General features: G+C 44.5%; 1 protein-coding gene across 2 annotated transcripts in view; it reads right to left on the bottom strand.

Annotated features, from left to right (window-relative positions):
- The window catches only part of med1 (mediator complex subunit 1), a 58208-nt gene that overhangs the window by 19423 nt on the left and 13718 nt on the right, over nucleotides 1-25067 (bottom strand). For both annotated transcript variants that reach the window (XM_068013519.1, XM_068013520.1), the window contains 10 exons: nucleotides 17839-17945; nucleotides 17057-17135; nucleotides 15737-15791; nucleotides 15484-15616; nucleotides 11587-11615; nucleotides 10792-10863; nucleotides 8950-9024; nucleotides 7252-7325; nucleotides 6233-6322; nucleotides 4543-4654 (listed from right to left, as the gene is read on the bottom strand). In XM_068013519.1, coding sequence (XP_067869620.1) covers nucleotides 4543-4654; nucleotides 6233-6322; nucleotides 7252-7325; nucleotides 8950-9024; nucleotides 10792-10863; nucleotides 11587-11615; nucleotides 15484-15616; nucleotides 15737-15791; nucleotides 17057-17135; nucleotides 17839-17945 — 826 coding nt within the window. The remainder of the gene's footprint in view (nucleotides 1-4542; nucleotides 4655-6232; nucleotides 6323-7251; nucleotides 7326-8949; nucleotides 9025-10791; nucleotides 10864-11586; nucleotides 11616-15483; nucleotides 15617-15736; nucleotides 15792-17056; nucleotides 17136-17838; nucleotides 17946-25067) is intronic.

Raw genomic sequence — 25067 nt, 5'->3', positions numbered from 1 at the left:
AGCCAATTCACTATTACTTGGTGGAACTGGGTGTTTTGACACAATTTTAGTGTCATTTACAAGATTTTTTTTTTATTCATTCACGGGATGTGAGCGTCGCTGGCCAGGCCAGCATTTATTGCCCATCCCTAATTGCCCTTGGGAAGGTGATGGTGAGCTGCCTTCTTGAACCGCTGCAGTCCATGTGGGGTAGGTACACCAACAGTGCTGTTAAGAAGGGAGTTCCAGGATTTTGACCCAGCGACAATGAAGGAACGGCGATATAGTTCCGAGTCAGGATGGTGTGTGACTTGGAGGGGAACTTGCAAGTGGTGGTGTTCCCATGTATTTGCTGCCCTTGTCCTAGTTGGTAGAGGTCGTGGGTTTGGAAGGTGCTGTCGAAGGAGCCTTGGTGCATTGCTGCAGTGCATCTTGTAGATGGTATACACTGCTGCCACTGTGCATCGGTGGTGGAGGGAGTGAATGTTTGTAGATGGGGTGCCAATCAAGCGGGCCGCTTTGTCCTGGATGGTGTCGAGCTTCTTGAGTATTGTTGGAGCTGCACCCATCCAGGCAAGTGGAGAGTATTCCATCACACTCCTGACTTGTGCCTTGTAGATTGTGGACAGGCTTTGGGGAGTCAGGAGATGAGTTACCCGCCTCAGGATTCCTAGCTTCTGACCTGCTCTTGTAGCCACGGTATTTATATGGCTACTCCAGTTCAGTTTTCGGTCAATGGTAGCCCCTAGGATGCTGATAGTGGGGGATTCAGCGATGTTAATGCCGTTGAATGTCAAGGGGAGATGGTTAGATTCTCTCTTGTTGGAGATGGTCATTGCCTGGCACTTGTGTGGCGCGAATGTTACTTGCCACTTATCAGCCCAAGCCTGGATATTGTCCAGGTCTCGCTGCATTTCTACACGGACTGCTTCAGTATCTAAGGAGTCGCGAACGGTGCTGAACATTGTGCAATCATCAGCGAACATCCCCACTTCTGACCTTATGATTGAAGGAAGGTCATTGATGAAGCAGCTGAAGATGGTTGGGTCTAGGACACTAGCCTGAGGTACTCCTGCAGTGATGTCCTGGAGCTCAGATGATTGACCTCCAACAACCACAACCATCTTCCTTTGCGCTAGGTATGACTCCAGCCAGCGGAGGGTTTTCCCCCCGATTCCCATTGACCTCAGTTTTGCTAGGGCTCCTTGATGCCATACTCGGTCAAATGCTGCCTTGATGTCAAGGGCAGTCACTCTCACCTCACGAGTTCAGCTCTTTTGTCCATGTTTGAACCAAGGCTGTAATGAGGTCAGGAGCTGAGTGGCCCTGGCGGAACCCAAACTGAGCATCACTGAGTAGGTTGTTGCTAAGCACGTGCCGCTTGATGGCACTGTTGATGACACCTTCCATCACTTTACTGATGATTGAGAGTAGGCTAATGGGGCGGTAGTTGGCTGGGTTGGATCTGTCCTGCTTTTTGTGTACAGGACATACCTGGGCAATTTTCCACATTGCAGGGTAGATGCCAGTGTTGTAGCTGTACTGGAACAGCTTGGCTAGGGGCGCGGCAAGTTCTGGAGCACAGGTCTTCAGTACTATTGCCGGAATGTCGTCAGGGCCCATAGCTTTTGCAGTATCCAGTGCCTTCAGTCGTTTCTTGATATCACGTGGAGTGAATCGAATTGGCTGAAGTTTGGCATCTGTGATGCTGGGGACTTCAGGAGGAGGCCGAGATGGATCATCAACTCTGCACTTCTGGCTGAAGATTGTTGAAAATGCTTCAGTCTTATCTTTCGCACTGATGTGCTGGGCTCTCCCATCATTGAGGATGGGGATATTTGTGGAGCCACCTCCTCCAGTTAGTTGTTTAATTGTCCACCACCATTCACGGCTGGATGTGGCAGGACTGCAGAGCTTAGATCTGATCCGTTGGTTATGGGATCGCTTAGCTCTATCGCATGCTGCTTACGCAGTTTGGCATGCAAGTAGTCCTGGGTTGTATCTTCACCAGGTGGACACCTCATTTTGAGGTATGCATGGTGCTACTCCTGGCATGCCCTCCTGCACTCTTCATTGAACCAGAGTTGGTCTCCTGACTTGATGGTAATGTAGAGTGGGGGATATGCCGGGCCAGGAGGTTACAGATTGTGGTTGAGTACAATTCTGCTGCTGCTGATGGCCCACAACGCCTCATGGATGCCCAGTTTTGCATTGCTAGATCCGTTCGAAATCTATCCCATTCAGCACGGTGATAGTGCCACATAACACGACAGACGGTATCCTCAATGTGAAGGCAGGACTTCGTCTCCACAAGGACTGTGAGGTGGTCACTCCTACCAATACTGTCATGGACAGATGCATCTGCGGCAGGCAGATTGGTGAGGACGAGGTCGAGTATGTTGTTCCCTCGTGTTGGTTCCCCCATCACCTGCCGCAGACCCAGTCTAGCAGCTATGTCCTTTAGGACTCGGCCAGCTCGGTCAGTAGTGGTGCTACCGAGCCACTCATGGTGATCGACATTGAAGTCCCCCACCCAGAGTACATTTTGTGCCCTTGCCACCCTCAGTGCTTCCTCCAAGTGGTGTTCAACATGGAGCAGTACTGAGTCCTCAGCTGAGGGAGGGCGGTAGGTGGTAATCAGTAGGAGGTTACCTTGCCCATATTTGACCTGATGCCATGAGACTTCATGAGGTCCGGAGTCGATGTTGAGGACTCCCAGGGCAACTCCCTCCCTACTGTATACCACTGTGCCACCACCTCTGCTGGGTCTGTCCTGCCGGTGGGACAGGACGTACCCGGGGATGGTGATGGCAGTGTCTGGGACATTGTCTGTTAGGTATGATTCCGTGAGTACGACTATGTCAGGCTGTTGCTTGACTCGTCTGTGGGACAGCTCTCCCAACTTTGGCACAAGCCCCCAGATGTTAGTAAGGAGGACTTTGCAGGGTCGACAGGGCTGGGTTCGCTGTTGTTGTTTCCGGTGCCTAGGTCGATGCCGGGTGGTCCGTCCGGTTTCATTCCTTTTTCTTATAGACTTTGTAGCGGTTAGGTACAAATAAGCAAAGGTTTGGGATTTGACTGTATGCTTCTCTTATTTAGGGAACGGTATGTGACATAAAGAGCCTATTTTATAGTAATTCCTGCCTCAAATTGTCCTCCTTGACGAGAAGCGTCAAGAAAACCGTGGTCATGGGACAAGGTGTTGCATCTCCCTCCCTTGATGTAGAGCTCGATACACGCATAGGGAAAGCAGCTACCACCTTTGCCTAACTCGCGAAATGCACATCGAATAACACCAAACTGACCCGGAGGACCAAACTGTCGGTTTATAAGGCCTGTGTTCTCAGCAACGTGCTGTATAGTTATGAAACATGGGCAACTTACAACTACCAGGAAAGGGTCAGTAATTTCCATCTTCGCTGTCTGCGGTGCATTATAGGTATATCCTGACAAGACAAAATCACAAATGCCCAGTACTCTCAAAGGCAGAGCTCCCAAGTGTGTTGGCACTAATCAAACACAAACAGAGGCAGCTTCATTGGATCTGACACATCCACAGGATGGAAGACAGTCACATACCCAAAAGTCCGCTTCAAGGATGCTTGAAAGCATAACATGAAGGCCTTAAATGTCGACTATCGTACATGGGAGTCATTAGCTGGTGAAAGAGGGAAATGGTGACACATCCTATGGACTGGAATGCACAACCACGATGACCAGTGGCTACAGTAGCTTGGCAACAAGCGCCAATGCCAAAAACAACTCACAGCGTCACTTGGCAGCTTCACATGTGGTACTTGTGGCAGAACGTGCCTTTCAAGGATTGGCCTTCACAGCCATCAGCAAAGATGCACCAAGACACCCCACCTAAATCGATTGTTTGCTGTGTATCCATCATCTTTCGTAGATGGAAGGATGCCAACCAACCTGTCTCAAATTACTGCAAACCAGTGTGCAAACCATACCAAATAAAAATCTTGTAATATCAAAGCATATTACATAAAACCACCCAAGCAATAGACAGACTTGTAAACAAATAACAAATAGTAACCACGCAATAGTGTTTTGATGGGTTTGCTTCTCTGAGGTGCTGCAATCATTACCAGCACACCCCCTTGGCTTGGCAAATAGCTAACAGAATGAAATCTCTTCCTGCAGCTGAGGCTGCAATTACACTACAAGCTTAGAGTTAGCATGAAGAGGTTTTGGTTTTGTGCTAATACTCAAGTGTATAGTATCAACCCAGAGTTAAGGCTTGACCTAACTATGGCGTTTGACTCCCTCCTCCAAAGAGTCTTCTGACAATCAAGTTAGGCTTTGATTCTGGATTCAAGTTGCATTTTTATATCTGCAGTATTGCTGCAAAGCAAAACTGCTTTGTATCACACTATAGTTACAGTGTAAATATACCTTAATAATGACAATTATTAGTCTGTGTTAGGACTATCGTCAATCAAGGAAAGTGCCTTTATACTTAAACAATTATTTCCAAATTATAGTGCTTAATGAGGAAGGATTACTTTTAGTCCAAAGTCCCCATTCACCAGCAGCAAGTTTTCTTACCCTTTGTTGTCTGTGGGATGGGAGCCTGTGATCAGGGGAGCTATAGGCAGTTTACACATCCCCGTGGGACCCTCAATCGTTACAAACACATTCATGCCCAAGGAACGGGGAACTGCATAGGGAGAATAAAAACAATTAGCGGCAAAGCTACAACAGAACGAAAGGGAAAATAAACAGAAGTGCCAAATTCCTGTTACTTAGTGTTTGTTACCTACAAAATAGCATTATACAAAATATCAAATGGGTCCAAAGATATTACAAGGATGTAAACATTTGAGCTTCCAATGTCGAAGCAGTTTATAAAACTCACCTAAATCTATATATCAGTGTAAAAAGAAAGCTTTTCCATACTGTTTCTGGAGTCAGCAGCTTCCATCATGCAGCATTTTTTTTTTAAAAGAAGGTGGTTTATGATTGTTGCACTCTATGTGTTGTTGATCACCACAGGAATTAGGATGTTTTGCCAAGGTTATAATAGTCAGCTGACTGTCAAAGGATTAGTACAGAAGAATCTCAGGCTAATATAGTCTAAATTAATTCCAATCATATCAAATGTCCATAATGGTGGAATAGATGGCATGACCTCAAGTATCAGTCTGTCCTAGATTGTAACAAACTCAAAAGCACGGGAGATGGGCCCAAGTGTAGAAGGAAAGCATACAGACAGTTTAATTTTTACACAGAACGTGCTGAATATGTGGAACAGACTTCTTACAATAGCAGAGTGTGTGGAAAATCTTATGGGAAAATTGGATAGATATTTGAGAGACTAGGCAATCGAGAAGCATAAGTATTTGGGACCAGAGGATCCTAAAGTATCTGTGTGAACTCCCCAACTAGATCCACCATCATCGCTTAAACCCCTCAAATGTAGCAATTATTTAATGTTTATTTATTTATTTAGAGATACAGCACTGAAACAGGCTCTTCGGCCCACCAAGTCTGTGTCAACCAACAACCACCCATTTATACTAATCCTACATTAACCCCATATTCTCTACCACATCCCCACCATTCTCCGACCACCTACCTACACTAGGGGTAATTTACAACAGCCAATTTACCTATCAACCTGCAAGTCTTTGGCTGTGGGAGGAAACCGGAGCCCCCGGCGGAAACCCACGCAGAAACAGGGAATTATGTTATTTCCACCCTGGTTTGTATTACTCACAGAAAGCTGTGTTTGTGTATAATTTTTGGTATTGGGGAAGAGTCACAAATTTGAACTCCTTCCAAAAATAAACTGCAATTCAACTGGAGATACTGTTACTTTAATCCATCAACTAAAGCATTCAGTCTATTTACCCGCATCTAAGGTTTCTGTAAGATTGTCAATTCTATTTCATAATAGCCCATAAACCATGATACCAATTTTCTATGCCTTGTATTTGCTTGGGGTAGGTGCAGAGATACAAGGTGGCCAAAGACATCACTGAAACTTCAAATCACCTGTTCAAAATGGAACAAAGTTTAAATCAAATGTTATCTTTGGCAGCTGATAATTTTAGCATTGTAGTCCCCTAGATAAGAAAATGGCTCATCAGGACACAATAACATTGCAACTAGACTAGAGTGTAAATTACACCTAAAACTTAATCTAGCATCAATACTGTCCTCGATGTTATTCATCTCATTCTCAGCCGTGCTCGTTAATTTTCTACTGACAACGAAGGAGATCTTGGCACTATACCGTTATTTTCATTAAGGTGCATAGGTGCACCAGTTCCCTCTTCGAACAGATCATAAGGAGACATATAGTACTTCAAGTTCATTAAGTGTCCTGTAAAATCAAGCAAAGACACTTTGACTTAAAACACACCTATCACTAAACAAGCTGGTAGAACAAATTGAAAGCATTGGAAATACAAATATTAGTCAGCGTCTGAAAGAGAAAGACAGGTTAACACTTCATGTGCTATCTTTCATCTGTTCTAATGAAGGGTTTCACTGAAATGTTAACCTAACTTTCACTGTCTAAGCTAATACAAAGAATAGGCACTTGGGTGAGGTGCTGCAGAGCTGCGGATGCTACCTTGACATGAATCACTAGCTTCCGGGGGGGATTGTGAGGGGTCGGCAGGAGAGAGACGGAGTGTCTACTGAAACCATTGTGTCAGCCAATGAATTGGAAGCAGGGCAGGACTGACAGCAAAGCGCCCGCCTTACAGCAATATAGCAAATGGTCAATGTATCCAGCAAACAAAGTCTAGTACAAGTGTTTCTACAAACTACAGCAATGTTTCACAATAAAAACAGGGTGATTTCTCTAGCACAATGCAGAGAGTGTGCAGGTTAGTTACATAACACAAATTGTGTGTGTAAAATTAGTCCAAGAACTTAAAGCAGCACAGTCGCCAAGCATGACCAACAGGGAAGTTACCCAATCATCTCCATTCTGACCAGGAATAGTGGAGGTACTATAAGCAGCCCAGGGGGAGGAGGTTAAACTAAAATTCAAGATACTGCTGACTGTTCTGAGACTAGCTGGGGCTTTACAAATTTGAGCAATCTAATTGCTGCTATTGTTTCAGTGATGTAAAACAGTTAACATTGTCCCCCCTCCCCCAAGATGCTGTCCGACCTGAGTATTTCCAGCATTTTCTGTTTTGATTTCAGATATCCAGCATCTCCAGTATTTTGCTTTCATATTACTGTTTATCCAGATACTGCCCAGAAATATGCACAAGTCAAATATCGAAAGAAACATACCACCGCTCCTCGGAGTAAGGTAACCAACACTTCCTTGAAGTATTGTATCAAGGTTACTGGCATTTGTTGCTAATCTGCAATATGAATTAAAAAATCTTACTGTTGAATTACAACACCAATGTTCTTGCAAAGTAACACATTTCTAATTAAACCTCTCATAACCACCTTCTGAATTTTCATCTTGTCCCAATTCCCTGACTCCCTTTTGGTGCATGCATAAATAATAAAGATTCTGTTCGGATATCCAGCTCCTTTGATGCTCAGTCAATTTACTGAGTGAGCAGCTAAGCCACAGGGACCAGGAATGCTCCTGTTTTGATCTCTGGTGCTACAAGTGGCCTGCCAGGGGATATATCAGCCAGAATTCCCACTCATGAGTAGCATCCAATGATGCCTGCTGTGAAGATGTGCACACGGCCACTGGGTGAAGACAGGATCAAACTTGGCCATTACCTCTTCCACAGTCAAAATAACCAACAAGTGAGAGCTGCCTGTGTAACATACTTGAGCAAAAAGTCAACATCTTCAGGAGCAGGAGAGGGGAGAAAATTGGTGAGGGAAGAAAAACTAAAACTCTCCCACAATAGCTCAGATAATCTAACTGGGCTCTCAATGCCAGCTTCAATTCCGAGTCTTTGCTGACCTAAAACATCACAGCTGGGATTTTACAATTGGCTACAGGTGCTGGGGATGGATAAATTAACCAGGGTTCCCACTCCTATCTGGTGCACTTGCTGGAAAATGGCGAGCATTTCAATTTGGCTTGAATGTGATGCCTCCACAGTCGGCTAGCTTGGCAAAACATTCTGTCCGAGCACACACATTCCACTTGGGCACCTGTGGAACTGTACCTCAGTGTGAGTCAGTTACCTTCAGGAAAGGAGGGAGAAAAGTTTATGTTTTGGATGGTTTCATATTTAAGTTGCTTGGTTAAGAAATTTAAACGTAAAACGCAGCACCATATAAATCTGTAGCATCAATTCACAATCTTTACAGCGTTCGCCAGAGCTGGCAGGCAGCCGGGCAGCCATAAAGACGGGGTTAAAATGTGGCGAGTCGAAGAGACTTAGTCGTTGGCAGGAAAAAAGACAGAGGCGCTAGGGGAGAGCCAACTGTGCAACAGCCCCGACAAACAAATTTCTCTGCAGCACCTGTGGAAGAGCCTGTCACTCTAGAATTGGCCTTTATAGCCACTCTAGGCGTTGCTTCACAAACCACTGACCACCTCCAGGCGCTTACCCATTGTCTCTCGAGATAAGGAGGCCCAAAAGAAATATGGACTGTAACTATATAGGGAGTTAGATTTGCATAGTTCATCAGATCTTGAAATAAAAATGAATGAACCATCTTTCAGTCAGTAGATCACTAGGAACACGAAGGAAACAATACAAAACAATAAATAAAACATGCGTCAGAATTAGGCAGCCATTTAGATTGTTCTACTAAACGCTGAGTCAAGTGTCAACACTCATTTCACTTTGCTGTAGTAGCAAGACAAGAGCTTTGAGCATCTGAATTTGTTTAAAGTGAAAACCACACACATGTTTTTCTCACCTCTCATGAAAAGCCACTATACCCATGTTCTGCAGAATTATTTTCAGTGATCTTATCTCACATTAAATCTTTGCGATCCAACATTGACACAATAACAATTTCAACGACAACTAACTACATCAAACCAGAGAAGTGACTATTTACCTGAACATATGTGCCATCTTTGAGAGATCAAGCTCTAGGGACTGTAGAGCCAGGTACATCTTAGTTTTCAGCTTACTGCAGGAAAAACATGAAAACTGAGAATATAACACACCCCTGATTATCCATATTCTCACCTATGCCGGAAAATCTTAAGGGAGTCAGGAGAGCAGTGATCTGCACTGTAGAGAGGAGCAAGAGCAGTATGCTGATTGGGGGAGCAGAAGACACTCTTCTATACAGCTATCCTTACATTCTATATTGCTCAGCTATGTGGCCATCTTTATATTCTATACTGCTCTGCTATGTTGCTATCCTTACGTTTTATATTGCTGCATGTGGCTATCCTTACATTCTACATGGTTATCCTTATATGCTTTCCTGTTTTTCTATATGATTATTCTTATATACTGTTCTTGTTGATGGTTAACCTTACATTACACACTGCTCTTTTATGGAGCTATCCTTACATTATGCTTCTTCTCAACCATCTTTATTGATGTTACTCTTCAGCTGACAAAACATTAGAAAAGAAACAGGATATAAGGATAATCGTATACAAGAAGCTCCTCCAACCCCACCTCTAGGGTAACTTCATTATCTGCCAAATTTTTATTAACCACTGATTAATGCTGCTAAACGCCAGGTTCCATTGTACTACAGTAAATGTACAGTGATTCTTAACTCCTTTTACCCATAAAAAATGAAACATAAGAAAAACAGAAAACACTAATTGATTTTTATAAACTACAGCAAAGGTGAAACTGAAGTCATTAGGATACAGTTTGTTCATGAGGCTCCAAACTTAGCATCTCTTAACAGTTTGTAACAGAGGTTGTGGGATTCACGATCTAGACTAGACTGCCACAAGGGTACTATTTGTAGATGGGATGCCAGTCAAGTGGGCTGCTTTGTCCTGGATGGTGTCGAGCTTCTTGAGTGGTGTTGATGCTGCATCCAACCAGTCAAGTTGAGAGTATTCCATCACACTCCTGACTTGTGCCTTGTAGATGGTGGACAGGCTTTGGGGAGTCAGCGGGTTACTCGCTGCAGGATTCCTAGCCTCTGACCTGCTCTTGTAGCCACGGTATTTATATGGCTACTCCAGTTCAGTTTCTGGTCAATGGTAGCCCCTAGGATGTTGATAGTGGGGGATGCAGCGATCGTAATGCCACTGAATGTCATGGGGAGATGTTTGATTCTCTCTTGTTGGAGATGCTCATTGCCTGGCACTTGTGTGATGCGAATGTTACTTGCCGCTTATCAGCCCAAGCCTGGATATTGTCCAGGTCTTGCTGCATTTCTACACGGAATGCTTCAGTATCTAAGGAGCCGTGAATGGTGAACATTGTGCAATCATCAGCGAATATCCCCGCTTCTGACCTTATGATTGAAGGAAACTCGTTATATCTTGCAGTTTTCATGGCAGAAAGATACATTCCCTGCTACGTCGAAGCCTAGCGTTGGAAACGTTTCAAAGCACCTGGACCTATTTTCTGGAAACCTACACAAGATCCCCTCGACTCACATGAGGAGGGACGTACTAATACATGACAGAAGATGGGAGTATCGCACCATCTGCACCAGGCATCACTATAGTGACCTGATCCAAAGGCAGTTTCAGGAAAGGTAAGACAGCCTCCTGCGCACCCCTGGTTGGCTACTCTCCCCAGCTTGTGGCCAGCCTTGATCCCAAAGCTTCTGACCGCACTACACCAATATAAATAATTATGCTAGCGTACTTGCAGCAGCCTATGTGCCTTTGTAAACAAATACAACAGTATCAATATGCAAATCAGTGAAAACTCCTGAGAGGGAGAAAGAGATCAGACTTCTGATACTTACTTGTCCCCAGGGAGTTTATATAGATTGACGAGACCTTTAAGGTGTTTCGAGAACTCCAAAAAATTCTTCTCTCTGCAACACAATCAAACCATTAGTTTCCATTATCAGGAAAGCACAGTAAAAAAGTCAAGTTACCGCATGAAGAAAAAGACCTTAAATCTTCCAAAGTGTGTTCATTTCCCTTTCTATAAATTCTTGAAGTGATTATTCTGGAGTAGAATGACAGTGCTGCAACACACTGAGGATCAATGGAATGGAGATTCAATTGTCCCACTCCTCTGAGCTGCTCTAACAGAGGGACCAGGTAATTCACCACAAATTGAGAGGGGCGAGAGATGGATGGGGAGCTGCTGTTCATCACCTACTAACGGCCCTAGGAATAGACCATCTGCCCTCCCCTTTCTATTGACCACAGGAAGCTAGTAGTCCATTAGAAGAAAGCAAAACAGCAACACAACCTCATGCAAGACTGTCCTTCAGTCCATTCTCTCAGCTTTATTCAGCCGGGAAGTATTGTGAATTAGAAAAACAAATGAGATTTTTATCACTACGCAATTCAGTAATGATCTTCTGAAAACATATGACCTGCTACCTCTAACATTTAGAAAGAGAGTTTCTGTTCATTCTGATAATAGAAGAATTAGACAAGTATGCCTTTTTCCAGTATCTGAATTGATTTTTTGACAAGGGGCACTGCTGCTTTAAGTCAACATCTCACTGCCACTGACTAGTGCCACATACTCACACAGTTGATATACTATATTAATTCTACTACTCATTAAAAAAATGGCTTACCTCAGATACTGCACCAGTTCTTGGCAACTCTAGGAAAAACATGTTTAAAATCGTGTAAAATTATATTTTTAGAAAAGGTCTGGCAATTGTGTTAACAATGAGTGCATTTAATCATTTGAAACCTTTTGTTTCTCATTGACAAAATTCTTCCAATTATCAATGCTTATTATTTAAAAAATGAACTAGAGTACATATTTGAGAACAGTAATTTATCACTTTGAAGATTTGTTGGTGGTTGTCCCAAAAACAAACATGTCTCTCAAGTTAGAATGCCCACTTTAGACATGACCATCCACTCCTTTTGCATGGGTACTTTTCAGTGCAGTTCTGAAGGAGTGTTGCACTGTTGGAGGGGTCCCCTTTTGGAGGAGGCCAAAACCAAGGTACCATCTGCCCAGCAGTGTTCTCCCGCTGTCCTGGCCAACATGTATCCCTTAATATTCATGTAACACAAGTGCCAGGCAATGATGATCTCCTACAAGAGAGATTCTAACCATCGCCACTTGACATTCAATTACATTACTATTGCTGAATCTCCCACTGAGAGCATCCTGGAGGTTACCACTGACCAGAAACTGAACCGGAGCAGCCACCATAAATACTATAGCTACAAGAGCAAGTCAGAGGCTGGGAATTCTGCAGTGAGTAACCCACCTTCTGAATCCCCAAAGCCTGTCCACCATCGACATGGCACAAATCAGGTACGTGATGGAATACTCTCCACTTGCCTGGATGAGTGCAGCTCCTACACCATCCAGGACAAAGCAGCCCGCTTGATCGGCACCCCATCCACCACCTTCAACATTCACTTCCTCTACCACCGATGCACAGTGGCAGCAGTGTGTACTATATACAAGATGCACTGCAGTAACTCACCACGCCCGCTTCAACATCACCTTCCAAAACCGTAACCTCTTCCACCTAGAAGGACAAGGGCACCAGACGTGTGGGAACACCACCATCAGCAAGTACCCCTCCAAGCCACACACCATCCTGACTTGGAAATAGATCAATCCTTCACTGTCACTGGATCAACATCCTGGAACTCCCTCCCTAACAGCACTGTGAGTTTACCCGTACCAGGTGGACTACAGTACTTCAGAAGGCAGTTCACCACCACCTTCTCAAGGGCAATTAGGGATGGGCAACAAATGCTGGCATTGCCAGCATCACCCACATCCCATAAAACAAATAAAAAAACACTAGTCAATTTTTCTCATTGCTGTGCACAAATTGGTTGTCATGTACCCCGACATTACAACACTGATTACACGACAGAAGTACTTCACTGGCTGTGAAGTGCTTTGGAATATCCCATGGTTGTGAAAAGTGCTCCATAAAGCATGTACTTTCTTCCTTTTTTTCCTTGATATGCATACTTCAAGGGGAAAAGGCAAATTTTATCAGTGGCACCTTGATGGCGGAGGGCTACAATTCTTGCTCAAATTCTTGGTGGAAACTCAGTGCTGTCATTTGTGGCAGCAACTCTTTCTCATTCTCTGCAAAATTCATGCCAGGGTCAAGAAAAATTATGGAGTTTCACAGAATCATAGAACTTTACAGCATAGGAGTCCATTTAGCCCCTTACGTCTGTATCAACTCTCTGAAAGAGTAACCACAGTCTCATTCCACATACAGTCTCATACAGGGTAACTTGATAAGGTGGATTCAAAATTGGCTTAGCTGTAGGAGACAGAGAGTGATGACAAACGGTTGTTTTAGTGACTGGATGTCAGTGTCCAGTGGCGTACCACAGGGATCTGTGCTGGGTCCCCTAATGTTTGTTATTTACATAAACGACATAGATGACTATGTGGGGGGGTAGGATCAGCAAGTTCGCGGATGACACAAAGATTGGCCGAGTGGTTAACAGTGAGGTGGACTGTCTTAGGTTACAGGAAGATATAGACGGGATGGTCAAATGGGTAGAAAAGTGGGAGATGGAATTTAACGCTGAAAAGTGTGAGGTGATACACTTTGGAAGGAGTATTGTGACATGGAAGTATTCAATGAATGGCCTGACACTGGGAAGTTCAGAGGAACAAAGGGACCTTGGCGTTTTTGTCCATAGATCTTGGAAGGCAGAAGGGCAGGTTCATAGGGTGGTGAAAAAGGCATATGGGACATTTGCCTTTATCAATCGAGGCATAGATTATAAAAGCAGGGAGGTCATGTTGGAGTTGTACAGAACTTTGGTAAGGACAGAGCTGGAGTACTGTGTACAATTCTGGTCGCCACATTATAGGAAGGATGTGATTGGACTGGAGGGGGTGCAGAGGCGATTCACCAGGATGTTGCCTGGGATGGAACATTTAAGCTATGAAGAGAGGTTGGATAGGCTTGGGTTGTTTTCGCTGGAGCAGAGAAGACTGAGGGGTGACCTGATTGAGGTGTACAAGATTATGAGGGGCATGGACAGGGTGGATAGGGAGCAGCTGTTCCCCTTAGTTGAAGGGTCAGTTACCAGAGGTCACAAGTTTAAAGTGAGGGGTGGGAGGTTTAAGGGGGATTTGAGGAAGAACTTTTTTACCCAGAGGGTGGTGACGGTCTGGAATGCCCTGCCTGGGAGGGTGGTAGAGGCAGGTTGCTTCACATCCTTTAAAAAGTACCTGGATGAGCACTTGGCACGTCATAACATTCAAGGCTATGGGCCAAGTGCTAGCAAATGGGATTAGGTAGACAGGTCAGGTGTCTTTAAATGCATCAGTGCAGACTCGATGGGCCGAAGGGCCTCCTGCACTGTATTATTCTGTGATTCCTCTACCCTTTCTCCATACCCTTTTAATTTTTTCTTTGAAACACTTTTCACTTTAAAAACTAAAATGGATCTTACTTCCATCACTGTTTCAAGTAGTGCATTGTATGTTGTAACAACTGTCTAATGTCTAACCTCTCTGTTCATCATGATCTTAAATTGATGCCTTTAGTTCTAATTTAGTGGAAATAGTTACCTTTTCGATCTGTGAAAATCTCTCAGTGAACACCTCTATTAGAGGTCTTCCTTTCTCCCTCACAAGCTTATCTAGCTTCCCATTGAATGCATCTATGCCATTTGCCTCAACTACTGTGTGGGAGTGAGTTCTACATTCTAACCAATCTCTGGGTAAAGATGTTTCTCCTGAATTACTTACTGGATTTGTTAGTGACTATCTTGTATTTATGGCCCTTGGTTCATGTGTGAATAGCTAATTAGAGAAAGCACAGGAAGCTGATGACAACTGTATGACCATAATCCCAAGAGGGAAACCAAACGTAAATGAACATAGGAATCTGTTTTACAGACAACTCCCTTACACCTGAGGCTATGGAGCTCCCATACCTGCATTGGAGGCAGTACAGCGAAGATTCGCCAGATTGGTTTCTGGTATGAGAAGGTTGTCCTGTGATGACAGGCTATGTAAATTGGGTCTATAATTTCTGGAGTTTAGAAGAATGAGAAGTGAACTAATTGAAATATACAAGATTCTGAAGGGGCTTGACACAGAGGTTGCTTCCCCTGATTGGGGAATCTAAAACATGGGGGAACAGTCTCAGATAAAGGACTGAGATGAGGAGAAATGTCTTCACTCAAAGGATTGTGAATCTTTGGAATTCTCAAACCCAGAGGGTTGTGGATGCTCCATCACTGAATATATTTAAGACTGAGACACAGATTTTTGGTCTCTCAAGGAATCAAGGGATATAGGGAACAGGCAGGAAAGTGGAGTTGAAGCTGAAGATCAGCTATGATCGTATTGAATGGCAGAGCAATCTCAATGGTCAGATGGTCTACTCCAGCTCCTATTTCTTATGTTCTTATAAAGTGACACCCCATTTGTAAGAGGACAATTGTAAACAGGACCAAAATCATTAAATGGGCAGACAGTTGAATTGTCAGAGGGAAAATAAAAAGCATACCACAGGATTTTCTCCATGGTGCGCCACCTTGACATCACAGACTTGCCCTGTTGGATCCAGCAGCACTTCTACATAGAACATGTCCGACGTAATGTAACATTCGGTACCCGAAGGACTCAGGTGAGAGCCAAGGCTGGATGAGAGAAAAGGATAGATTAGAATTAAGCACTAAAAATAATTTCATTGCTTATTAAAGAGCCTGAATGATGGCAGATCAATGAATTCATTTGGCATTCAAAGCACAGTAACTTACCCATTCTGTCTGGCAATTGATTCTAGGCGGTCTGTCATTGCAGGCAGACACATGACTAAAAACAAGTATGAATTGAGAGTTAGCATCGTGAAGATTCAGAGAAAATTTGCTATCCACAGAAAACAAATTTGTTCAGTGCCTTTAAAGTAAAAAAAAAATAAAAACTAAGGCGTTGCAAAGATGGGCATGAGGGAATGGAGGCTGTGCCCAAAAGAGAAAGGTCAGCTTGATTGAAGAGTTGGGTTTTCAGAAGTCTTTTGAAGGTGGAGGAAGAGCTACAAATGTTTAAGGAGATTGTTACAGTGAACAGGACTGTGGGGCTGAAGGCTCTGCTACCAATGGTGTGTCAAAAGGATATGGGGATGAATAGACAAGAGCTAGAGGAATGTGAGGGATTGCAGGACTGGGGAAGCCTGCAAATGGAGGATAGGACAAGTCATGGAGGGAGTTTTAGACATAGTTTTTAAATTTAATGTGTTGGGGACATGGAACCAATGAAGGTCAGCAAGGGCAGGCAAGACGGGTAAGTTGGACAGGAAATAGATAATAAATGTTTTAGACAAGTTGCAGATTATAGGAGAAAGGGAATGTTAAAATGCCGAATCTGGAAGTAACAAATGCATATATAAGGATTTCCTTATGTGTAAAGTTGCAGACCTTAAAATAACCTGGACTTATTGAATAGATACGTACACAGAGAACAAAGCTTTCACCCATGGATGTACATATAAACACTAAAACATATTAGTTTTTTTTTTATATAGCATTGACAATTATGTAAGACTTAAAAGAGATAAAATGCTTCCCGTGGTGGCCTACTGGATAAAGGCACCACACAGTGTAATATTAGACGACAGACCAGAATGTTCCAGATTCGATTCCTGGTCTATACTAATTTCTGATTTCAGTTGGTCTAGCTGATTTCAGTTACAGTTGGATCACTACAGTTGATTGCAGCAACCTTAAGCTACAAAAGGGAAAAATGAGCCAGGGTTCCTGCATTGACCAGTTTCCAAAGGCCAGTGCTGGAAAGTACTGGTGCTCTGAAATTCTGCATAACTTAACCTGTGTAAGTCAGAAAAACCGAATGCAATATTTTCTCAGGCCATAAACGCATTGCATAGAGGTAATCATACAGCAAGAGCAGATTGTACATGGCCTGTGGAAAGAACAGGGTTGATGGGCCAAATAGTCTCTTTTCCATTGCATACATAGTATATTGGCACTCAAGGTGAAATCCTACCCTGATCCCCACAGCCCTAAAGAATGCTTTTTTCATGTATATTATCTGGGTGCCAAGTTGTGACAATCTTCACTAACCTTTTAATGCTTTCTGCAGAGTCTCCAGACAGGCAATAAGATGCTGGTGGCCTCCTGTGTTCATTATACCTCGTTTCTCCTTTACAAAAGAAGAACACAGTAATTAGAATGGCTGCTTATTATAATGCGAATAGAGCACAGGCTGTGATACATGTTTATTGGTTGTTAATATGGATCATGATTCATCCACCATTTTAACCAACATTACACCCAGACATATTGGAATTGGGGCTCAAGAAGTTCTCATCTATTCGCCACTAAATTGCTGATTCATAATTTAGTTTGAGAAATCACTAGGTGGTATCAGAGATGAAAACTGTAACTGAATTTGACCCAGGGTTGCTGAGGCTATCTGAACCATCCACTGCTACCCAAAACTGAGATCAGCTAACTAAGACTGCTGAATGAATGACTAATACAAAAGCAAAATACTGCGAATGCTGGAAACCTGAAACAGAAAATGCTGGAAACACTCAGCAGGTCTGGCAGCATGAGGAGAGAAAAGCATTAATGTTTCAGGTCTGTGACCAAATATAACTTTGTTTTTCCCTCCACAGATGCTGTCTGATCTACTGAATATTTCTGGGATTTTCTGTTTTTGTTGCTACTGAATGTATGATTCAGCTACACACTGGGAAGTGAATTTTTAACCTGAAACATTAAATGTAGACAACCCAGCTCTCTAAACAGCACTCTATTAAAAACTGCGGCATTTTTTCTAGCGACGATCTAAACCTCAGAGCAACACATCGATTCCTGTCAGATCTGCTCTGCAATCTTACCATGGCTTGCCGCACAAGCTTTGCTGTCTCAGTCCAGGGTCTCGTCTGGCTGTATTTGGCGTGCAGTTTCTCCAGCAAGGAGTTCATCTTACTCAATTTCTCGGCTTCTGTAAAACAAGCAAAATGAAAATTAATAAGATATTTCTTCGGAGAATATGTCCATTTTTAAGCAGGTATAAACTGAGTTTGGAAAACAAAAGACTGCAATTAATGCTGAGTTCAAATATTTCCACAGTACGTATCAACATTTATAGTACAAAGGCTTCGTAGCAAATTGCATTTTTCTGTATTCCTATGGACAACTGTGAACGTATAAAACACAAACATGCAGCAAATAGTAGACTAACAAGGCACAAAAGTATGCAGAACCAACCCAATTTTAAAAGTAAGCAAAGCAAAACAGTATAGATTGGTCAGCACTATTTAAATAACTGTATCCTTATTGCTATTTTGAAAGACTAGTCCTATTTAAAACTTACTGTGTGAAAACATTTAAAAAATGTCAACTGAAGTTCTTAAAGATTAAAAAAAAATGCCACTGTTGCTACTTTCACTTCCTCATCTCCAAAAGAAGCCTGATGCCTAGTAAAGACTTCATCCGATCTGCAGAAGCATTTCCCATGAGGAAAGATCAAACAAATCCTCTAGCTGCTTTTGTTTTACATGAGTAAACTGGACACACAGGGGGAACAGCGAAAGATGCAGCTTGCAACACCTCACTTGGGAGTAAACAATGCCAGGAGCAGCACCAGGCATACCTCAAAATAAGGTGTCAACCTGGTGAAGATACAACATAGGACTACTTGCGTGCCAAACTGCATAAGAAACATGTGATAGACCGAGCTAAGCGATCCCATACCAACGGATCATATCTAAGCTCTGCAGTCCTGCCACATCCAGTCATGAATAGTGGACAATTAAACAACTAACTGGAGGAGGTGGCTCCGCAAATATCCCCATCCTCAGCACATCAGTGCGAAAGATAAGGCTGAAGCATTTGCAACAATCTTCAGCCAGAAGTGCCAAGTGGATGATCCATCTCGGCCTCCTCCTGAAGTCCCCAGTATCACAGATGCCAGATTTCAGCCAATTCAATTCACTCCATGTGATATCAAGAAACGACTGAAGGCACTGGATACTGCAAAGGCTGTGGGCCCTGACAACATTCTGGCAATAGTACTGAAGACCTGTGCTCCAGAACTTGCTATGCCCTTAGGCAAGCTGTTCCAGTACAGCTACAACACTGGCATCTACCCAGCAATGTGGAAAATTGTCCAGGTATGTCCTGTACACAAAAAGCAGGACAAGTCCAAACCAGCCAATTACCGCCCCATCAGTCTATTCTCGATCATCTGCTAAGTGATGGAAGAGGTTGTCGACAGTGCTATCAAGCGGCACTCGCTCAGCAATAACCTGCTCAATGACACTCAGTTTGGATTCCGTCAGGGCCACTCAGCTCCCGACCTCATTACAGCCTTGGTTCAAACATGGACAAAAGAGCTGAACTCCAGAGGTGAGGTGAGAGTGACTGGCCTTGGCATCAAGGAGCCCTAGCAAAACTGAAGTCAATGGGAATCAGGGGGAAAACTCTCCGCTGGTTGGAATCATACTTAGCGCAAATGAAAATTGTTGGCGTTGTTGGAGCTCAATCATCTGAGCTCCAGGACATCACTGCAGGAGTTCCTCAGGGTAGTGTCCTAGGCCCAACCATCTTCAGTTGCTTCATCAATGACCTTCCCTCCATCAGAAGGTCAGAAGTGGGGATGTTCACTGACGACTGCACAATGTTCAGCACCATTCATGACTCCTCAGATACTGAAACAGTCCGTGTAGAAATGCAGCAAGACCTGGACACTATCCAGGCTTGGGCTGATAAGTGGCAAATAAGATTCGCGCCACACAAGTGCAAGGCAATGACCATCTCCAACAAGAGAGAATCTAACCATCTCCCCATGACATTCAATGGCATTACGATCGCTGAATCCCCCACTATCAACATCCTAGGGGTCACCATTGACCAGAAACTGAACTGGAGAAGACAAATAAATACCATGACTACAAGAGCAGGCTAGGAATCCTGCAGCGGGTAACTCACCTCCTGACTCCCCAAAGCCTGTCCACCATCGACAACGCACTAATCAGGAGTGTGATGGAATACTCTCCACTTGCCTGGATGGGTGCAGCTCCAACAACACTCAAGAAGCTCGACACCATCCAGGACAAAGCAGCCCGCTTGATTAGCACCCCATCCACAAACATTCACTCCCTTCAGTTCTGTTCTGTGCAGTGGACCTGCTTGACCAACAAAAATCGAAGTGTGACGTCACAGAAGACCTGGTAAGTGATTTTTTTCCATGTCTCTTTTTGTGTTTTTTTTTATTTGGCCAAGTGACTTAAATCAGGAGACGGCATTACAGGTTAAGAGTACACTTAAAATAATTTTTTTTTAAATACTGAGATCCAAATTAATTAATGAAATAAAGTAGAGATGGCTGGGCAGGCGATGTGTTGCAGCTGTAGTATGTGGGAGCTGGTGGACGCTGGTGCGATGCACGGTGACCACATCTGCAACAAGTGTTGGCTGCTCGAGGAACTTCAGCTCAGAGGGAGAGGGAGAGTTACCTGCACATTGTGTTTCAGCAGACAGTAACACCCCTTAGATTAATTACATTCAATTTGGACCGTGGTCAGGGACAGGGGGGTGTGACTGCGAGTGAGGCAGGTATGGGGATCCAGAATTTAGCTTTGCAGGAGCCCGAGTCAGTGCCCTTATCCAATAGGTACGAGGCTCTTGCTCCCAGTGTGGATGAGGGCACAGACTGCAGGGAGGATGAGCGAACTGACCACAGCACCGTGGTTCAGAGCGCCATTCAAATGGGGGGAGAAAAGAGAAATGTTGTAGTCATAGGGGATAGCATAGTTAAGGGAATAAATACTGTTCTCTGCAGCAAAGATAGAGAGTTCTCATGGCTGTGTTGCCTACCTGGTGCCAAGGTTAAGGACATCTCTGCTGGGCTTGAGAGCAACTTGGAGTGGGAGGGTAAGGATCCAGTTGTCGTGGTCCACATAGTAACCAATGACATAGGTAGGACTAGGAAAAAGGTTCTGCTGAGGGACTATGAGCAGCTCGGGGCTAAATTAAAAAGCAGAACTACAAACGTAATTTTTTCTCTCTCTCTTTTTTCTTTCTTTGGCCTCCTTATCTCGAGAGACAATGGATAAGTACCTGGAGGTGGTCAGTGGTTTGTGAAGCAGCGCCTGGAGTGGCTATAAAGGCCAATTCCAGAGTGACACGCACTTCCACAGGTGTTGCAGAGAAATTTGTTTGTCGGGGCTGTTACACAGTTGGCTCTCCCCTTGCGCCTCTGTCTTTTTTCCTGCCAACTACTAAGTCTCTTCGACTCGCCACACTTTAGCCTTGTCTTTATGGCTGCCCGGCAGCTCTGGCGAACGCTGGCAACTGACTCCCACGGCTTGTGATCAATGTCACAGGATTTCATGTCGCGTTTGCAGACGTCTTTAAAGCGGAGACATGGACGGCCGGTGGGTCTGATACCAGTGGCGAGCTCGCTGTATAATGTGTCTTTGGGGATCCTGCCATCTTCCATGCGGCTCACATGGCCAAGCCATCTCAAGCGCCGCTGACTCAATAGTGTGTATAAGCTGGGGATGGTGGCCATCTCGAGGACTTCTGTGTTGGAGATACGGTCCTGCCACCTGATGCCAAGTATTCTCCGGAGGCAGCGAAGATGTAATGAATTGAGACGTCGCTCTTGGCTGACATACATTGTCCAGGCCTCACTGCCATAGAGCAAGGTACTGAGGACACAGAAATAAAAGCAAAATACTGCGGATGCTGGAAAACTGAAACAAAAACAAGAAATGCAGGAATCACTCAGCAGGTCTGGCAGCATCTGTGGAAAGAGAAGCAGAGTTAACGTTTCGGGTCAGCGACCCTTCTTCGGAACTGACAAATATTAGAAAAGTCACATATTAGAAAAGATGCGACTGGTAGTGGCATCACGCTGGAGGTGGCGAAAATGGCGGAGGATGATCCTTTGGATATGGAGGCTGGTGGGATGAAAAGTGAGGACAAGGGGAACCCTGTCACGGTTCTGGGAGGGAGGGGAAGGGGTGAGGGTAGAGGTGCGGGGAATGGGTCGGACACGGTTGAGGGCCCTGTCAACCACAGTGGGGGGAAATCCTCGGTTGAGGAAAAAGGAGGTCATATCAGAAGCACCGTCATGGAAGGTAGCATCATCAGAGCAGATGCGTCGGAGACGGAGAAACTGGGAGAATGGAATGGAGTCCTTACAGGAGGTAGGGTGTGAAGAAGTGTAGTCGAGGTAGCTGTGGGAGTCAGTGGGCTTATATAAAGGATCATCCTCCGCCATTTTCGCCACCTCCAGCGTGATGCCACTACCAGTCGCATCTTCCCCTCCCTTCCCTTGTCAGCATTCCGAAGGGATCGTTCCCTCCGCGACACCCTGGTCCACTCCTCCATTACCCCCACCACCTCGTCCCCGTCCCAGGGCACCTTCCCTTGCAATCGCAGGAGGTGTAATACCTGCCCATTTACCTCCTCTCTCCTCACTATCCCAGGCCCCAAACACTCCTTTCAGGTGAAGCAGCGATTTACTTGTACTTCTTTCAATGTAGTATACTGTATTCGCTGCTCACAGTGTGGTCTCCTCTACATTGGGGAGACCAAGCGCAGACTGGGTGACCGCTTTGCGGAACATCTCCGCTCAGTCCGCAAGCAGGACCCTGAGCTTCCGGTTGCTTGCCATTTCAACACTCCCCCCTGCTCTCATGCTCACATCTCTGTCCTGGGATTGCTGCAGTGTTCCAGTGAACATCAACGCAAGCTCGAGGAACAGCATCTCATCTACCGATTAGGCACACTACAGCCTGCCGGACTGAACATTGAGTTCAATAATTTCAGAGCATGACAGCCCCCCACTTTACTTTCATTTTTAGTCATTTTTAGTTATTTTTTCTTTTTTTTTTTACATTCCTTTTTACATTTTTTACAATCTTTTTTTGCATTTATTTCATTTCATCTTAGTTTGTTCAGTTTGCTTACCCACTGTTTTTTTCAGGTTGTTTTTCTTCAGGTTTGCACTTGCTGCTGTTCAATATTCAGTATATTCACACCTAATCTGTACTAATGCTTTGTCTTTCAACACACCATTAACATATTGTTTGCCTTTGCTCCGTGACCTTTTGGTCAGCGATGTGGCCTGGTCCAATCTGCACCTTCTCCTTTGTTATCTCTTGCCCAACCCCCACCTCACTTGTTTCTAATCTGTGACTTTTCTAATATTTGTCAGTTCCGAAGAAGGGTCGCTGACCCGAAACGTTAACTCTGCTTCTCTTTCCACAGATGCTGCCAGACCTGCTGAGTGATTCCAGCATTTCTTGTTTTTGTTACTGAGGACACAGGCCTGATACATTCAGACTTTTATGTTCCGTGTCAGTGCGCCATTTTTCCACACTCTCTTGGCCAGTCTGGACATAGCAGTGGAAGCCTTTCCCATGCGCTTATTGATTTCTGCATCTAGAGACAGGTTACTGGTGATAGTTGAACCTAGGTAGGTGAATTCTTGAACCACTTCCAGAGCGTGGTCGCCAATATTGATGGATGGAGCATTTCTGACATCCTGCCCCATGATGTTTGTTTTCTTGAGGCTGATGGTTAGGCGAAATTCATTGCAGGCAGCCGCAAACCTGTCAATGAGACTCTGCAGGCACTCTTCAGTGTGAGATGTTAAAGCAGCATCGTCAGCAAAGAGGAGTTCCCTGATGAGAACTTTCCGTACTTTGGACTTCGCTCTTAGACGGGAAAGGTTGAACAACCTGCCCCCTGATCTTGTGTGGAGGAAAATTCCTTTTTCAGAGGACTTGAACGCATGTGAAAGCAGCAGGGAGAAGAAAATCCCAAAAAGTGTGGGTGCGAGAACACAGCCCTGTTTCACGCCACTCAGGATAGGAAAGGGGTCTGATGAGGAGCCACCATGTTGAATTGTGCCTTTCATATTGTCATGGAATGAGGTGATGATACTTCGTAGCTTTGGTGGGCATCCAATCTTTTCTAGTAGTCTGAAGAGACGTCTGCTGACGAGGTCAATGGCTTTGGTGAGATCAATGAAAGCAATGTAGAGGGGCATCTGTTGTTCACGGCATTTCTCCTGTATCTGACGAAGGGAGAACAGCATGTCAACGGTTGATCTCTCTGCACGAAAGCCACACTGTGCCTCAGGGTAGACGCGCTCGGCCAGCTTCTGGAGCCTGTTTAGAGCGACTCGAGCAAAGACTTTCCCCACTATGCTGAGCAGGGAGATTCCACGGCAGTTGTTGCAGTCACCGCGGTCATCTTTGTTTTTATAGAGGGTGATGATATTGGCATCGTGCATGTCCTGGGGTACTGCTCCCTCGTCCCAGCACAGGCATAGCAGTTCATGTAGTGCTGAGAGTATAGCAGGCTTGGCACTCTTGATTATTTCAGGGGTAATGCTGTCCTTCCCAAGGGCTTTTCCGCTGGCTAGAGAATCAATGGCATCAGGCATAGGGTAAATAAGATAAGAGGTAAATGCGTGGCTCAAAGATTGGAGTGGGAGAAATGGGTTCTGATTCATGGGATACTGGACAAAGAGAGAGCTGTTCCATTGGGATGGGCTGCACTTGAACCATGCTGGGACCAGTGTCCTGGCGAATCGTATAACTAGGGTTGTAGATGGGGGGGGGGGGGGGGGGGTGGCTTCAATTGAAGGGAAGTTTAAAAAGTCGAAAAGTATCAAGAGCGCAGAGGTGCAGGGTAGTGCAGGCGCATACATTAATCAGAGTGTGACAGGAAGGGACAGAGAAGACAAGCATAAGACTACAGCAGAAATTAGAACCAGAGTAGGTAAAAATGGTAAAAAGTCAAAGCTTAAGGCTCTTTATCTGAATGTTCATAGCATTTGTAACAAGATAGATGAGCTGACGGCACAGATAGAAATAAATGAATACGATTTGATAGCTATCGCAGAGACGTGTTTGCAGGATGACCAGGACTGGAGTCTCAATGTTCAAGGATATTCGATGTTCCGGAAGAATAGGCAGAAAGGAAAAGGAGGTGAGGCAGCTTTGTTATTAAAGGAAGGGATCAATGTTGTGAGTAATGATATAGATCTAAGAGATCATGACGTAGAATCAGTTTGGGTGGAAATAAGGAATAGCAAGGGAAA

This window comes from Heterodontus francisci, chromosome 33, assembly GCF_036365525.1.
Source record: "Heterodontus francisci isolate sHetFra1 chromosome 33, sHetFra1.hap1, whole genome shotgun sequence".
NCBI lineage: Eukaryota > Metazoa > Chordata > Chondrichthyes > Heterodontiformes > Heterodontidae > Heterodontus > Heterodontus francisci.
Note: the sequence above shows the minus strand (reverse complement) of the source record. Positions and strands in the feature narration are given on the sequence as shown.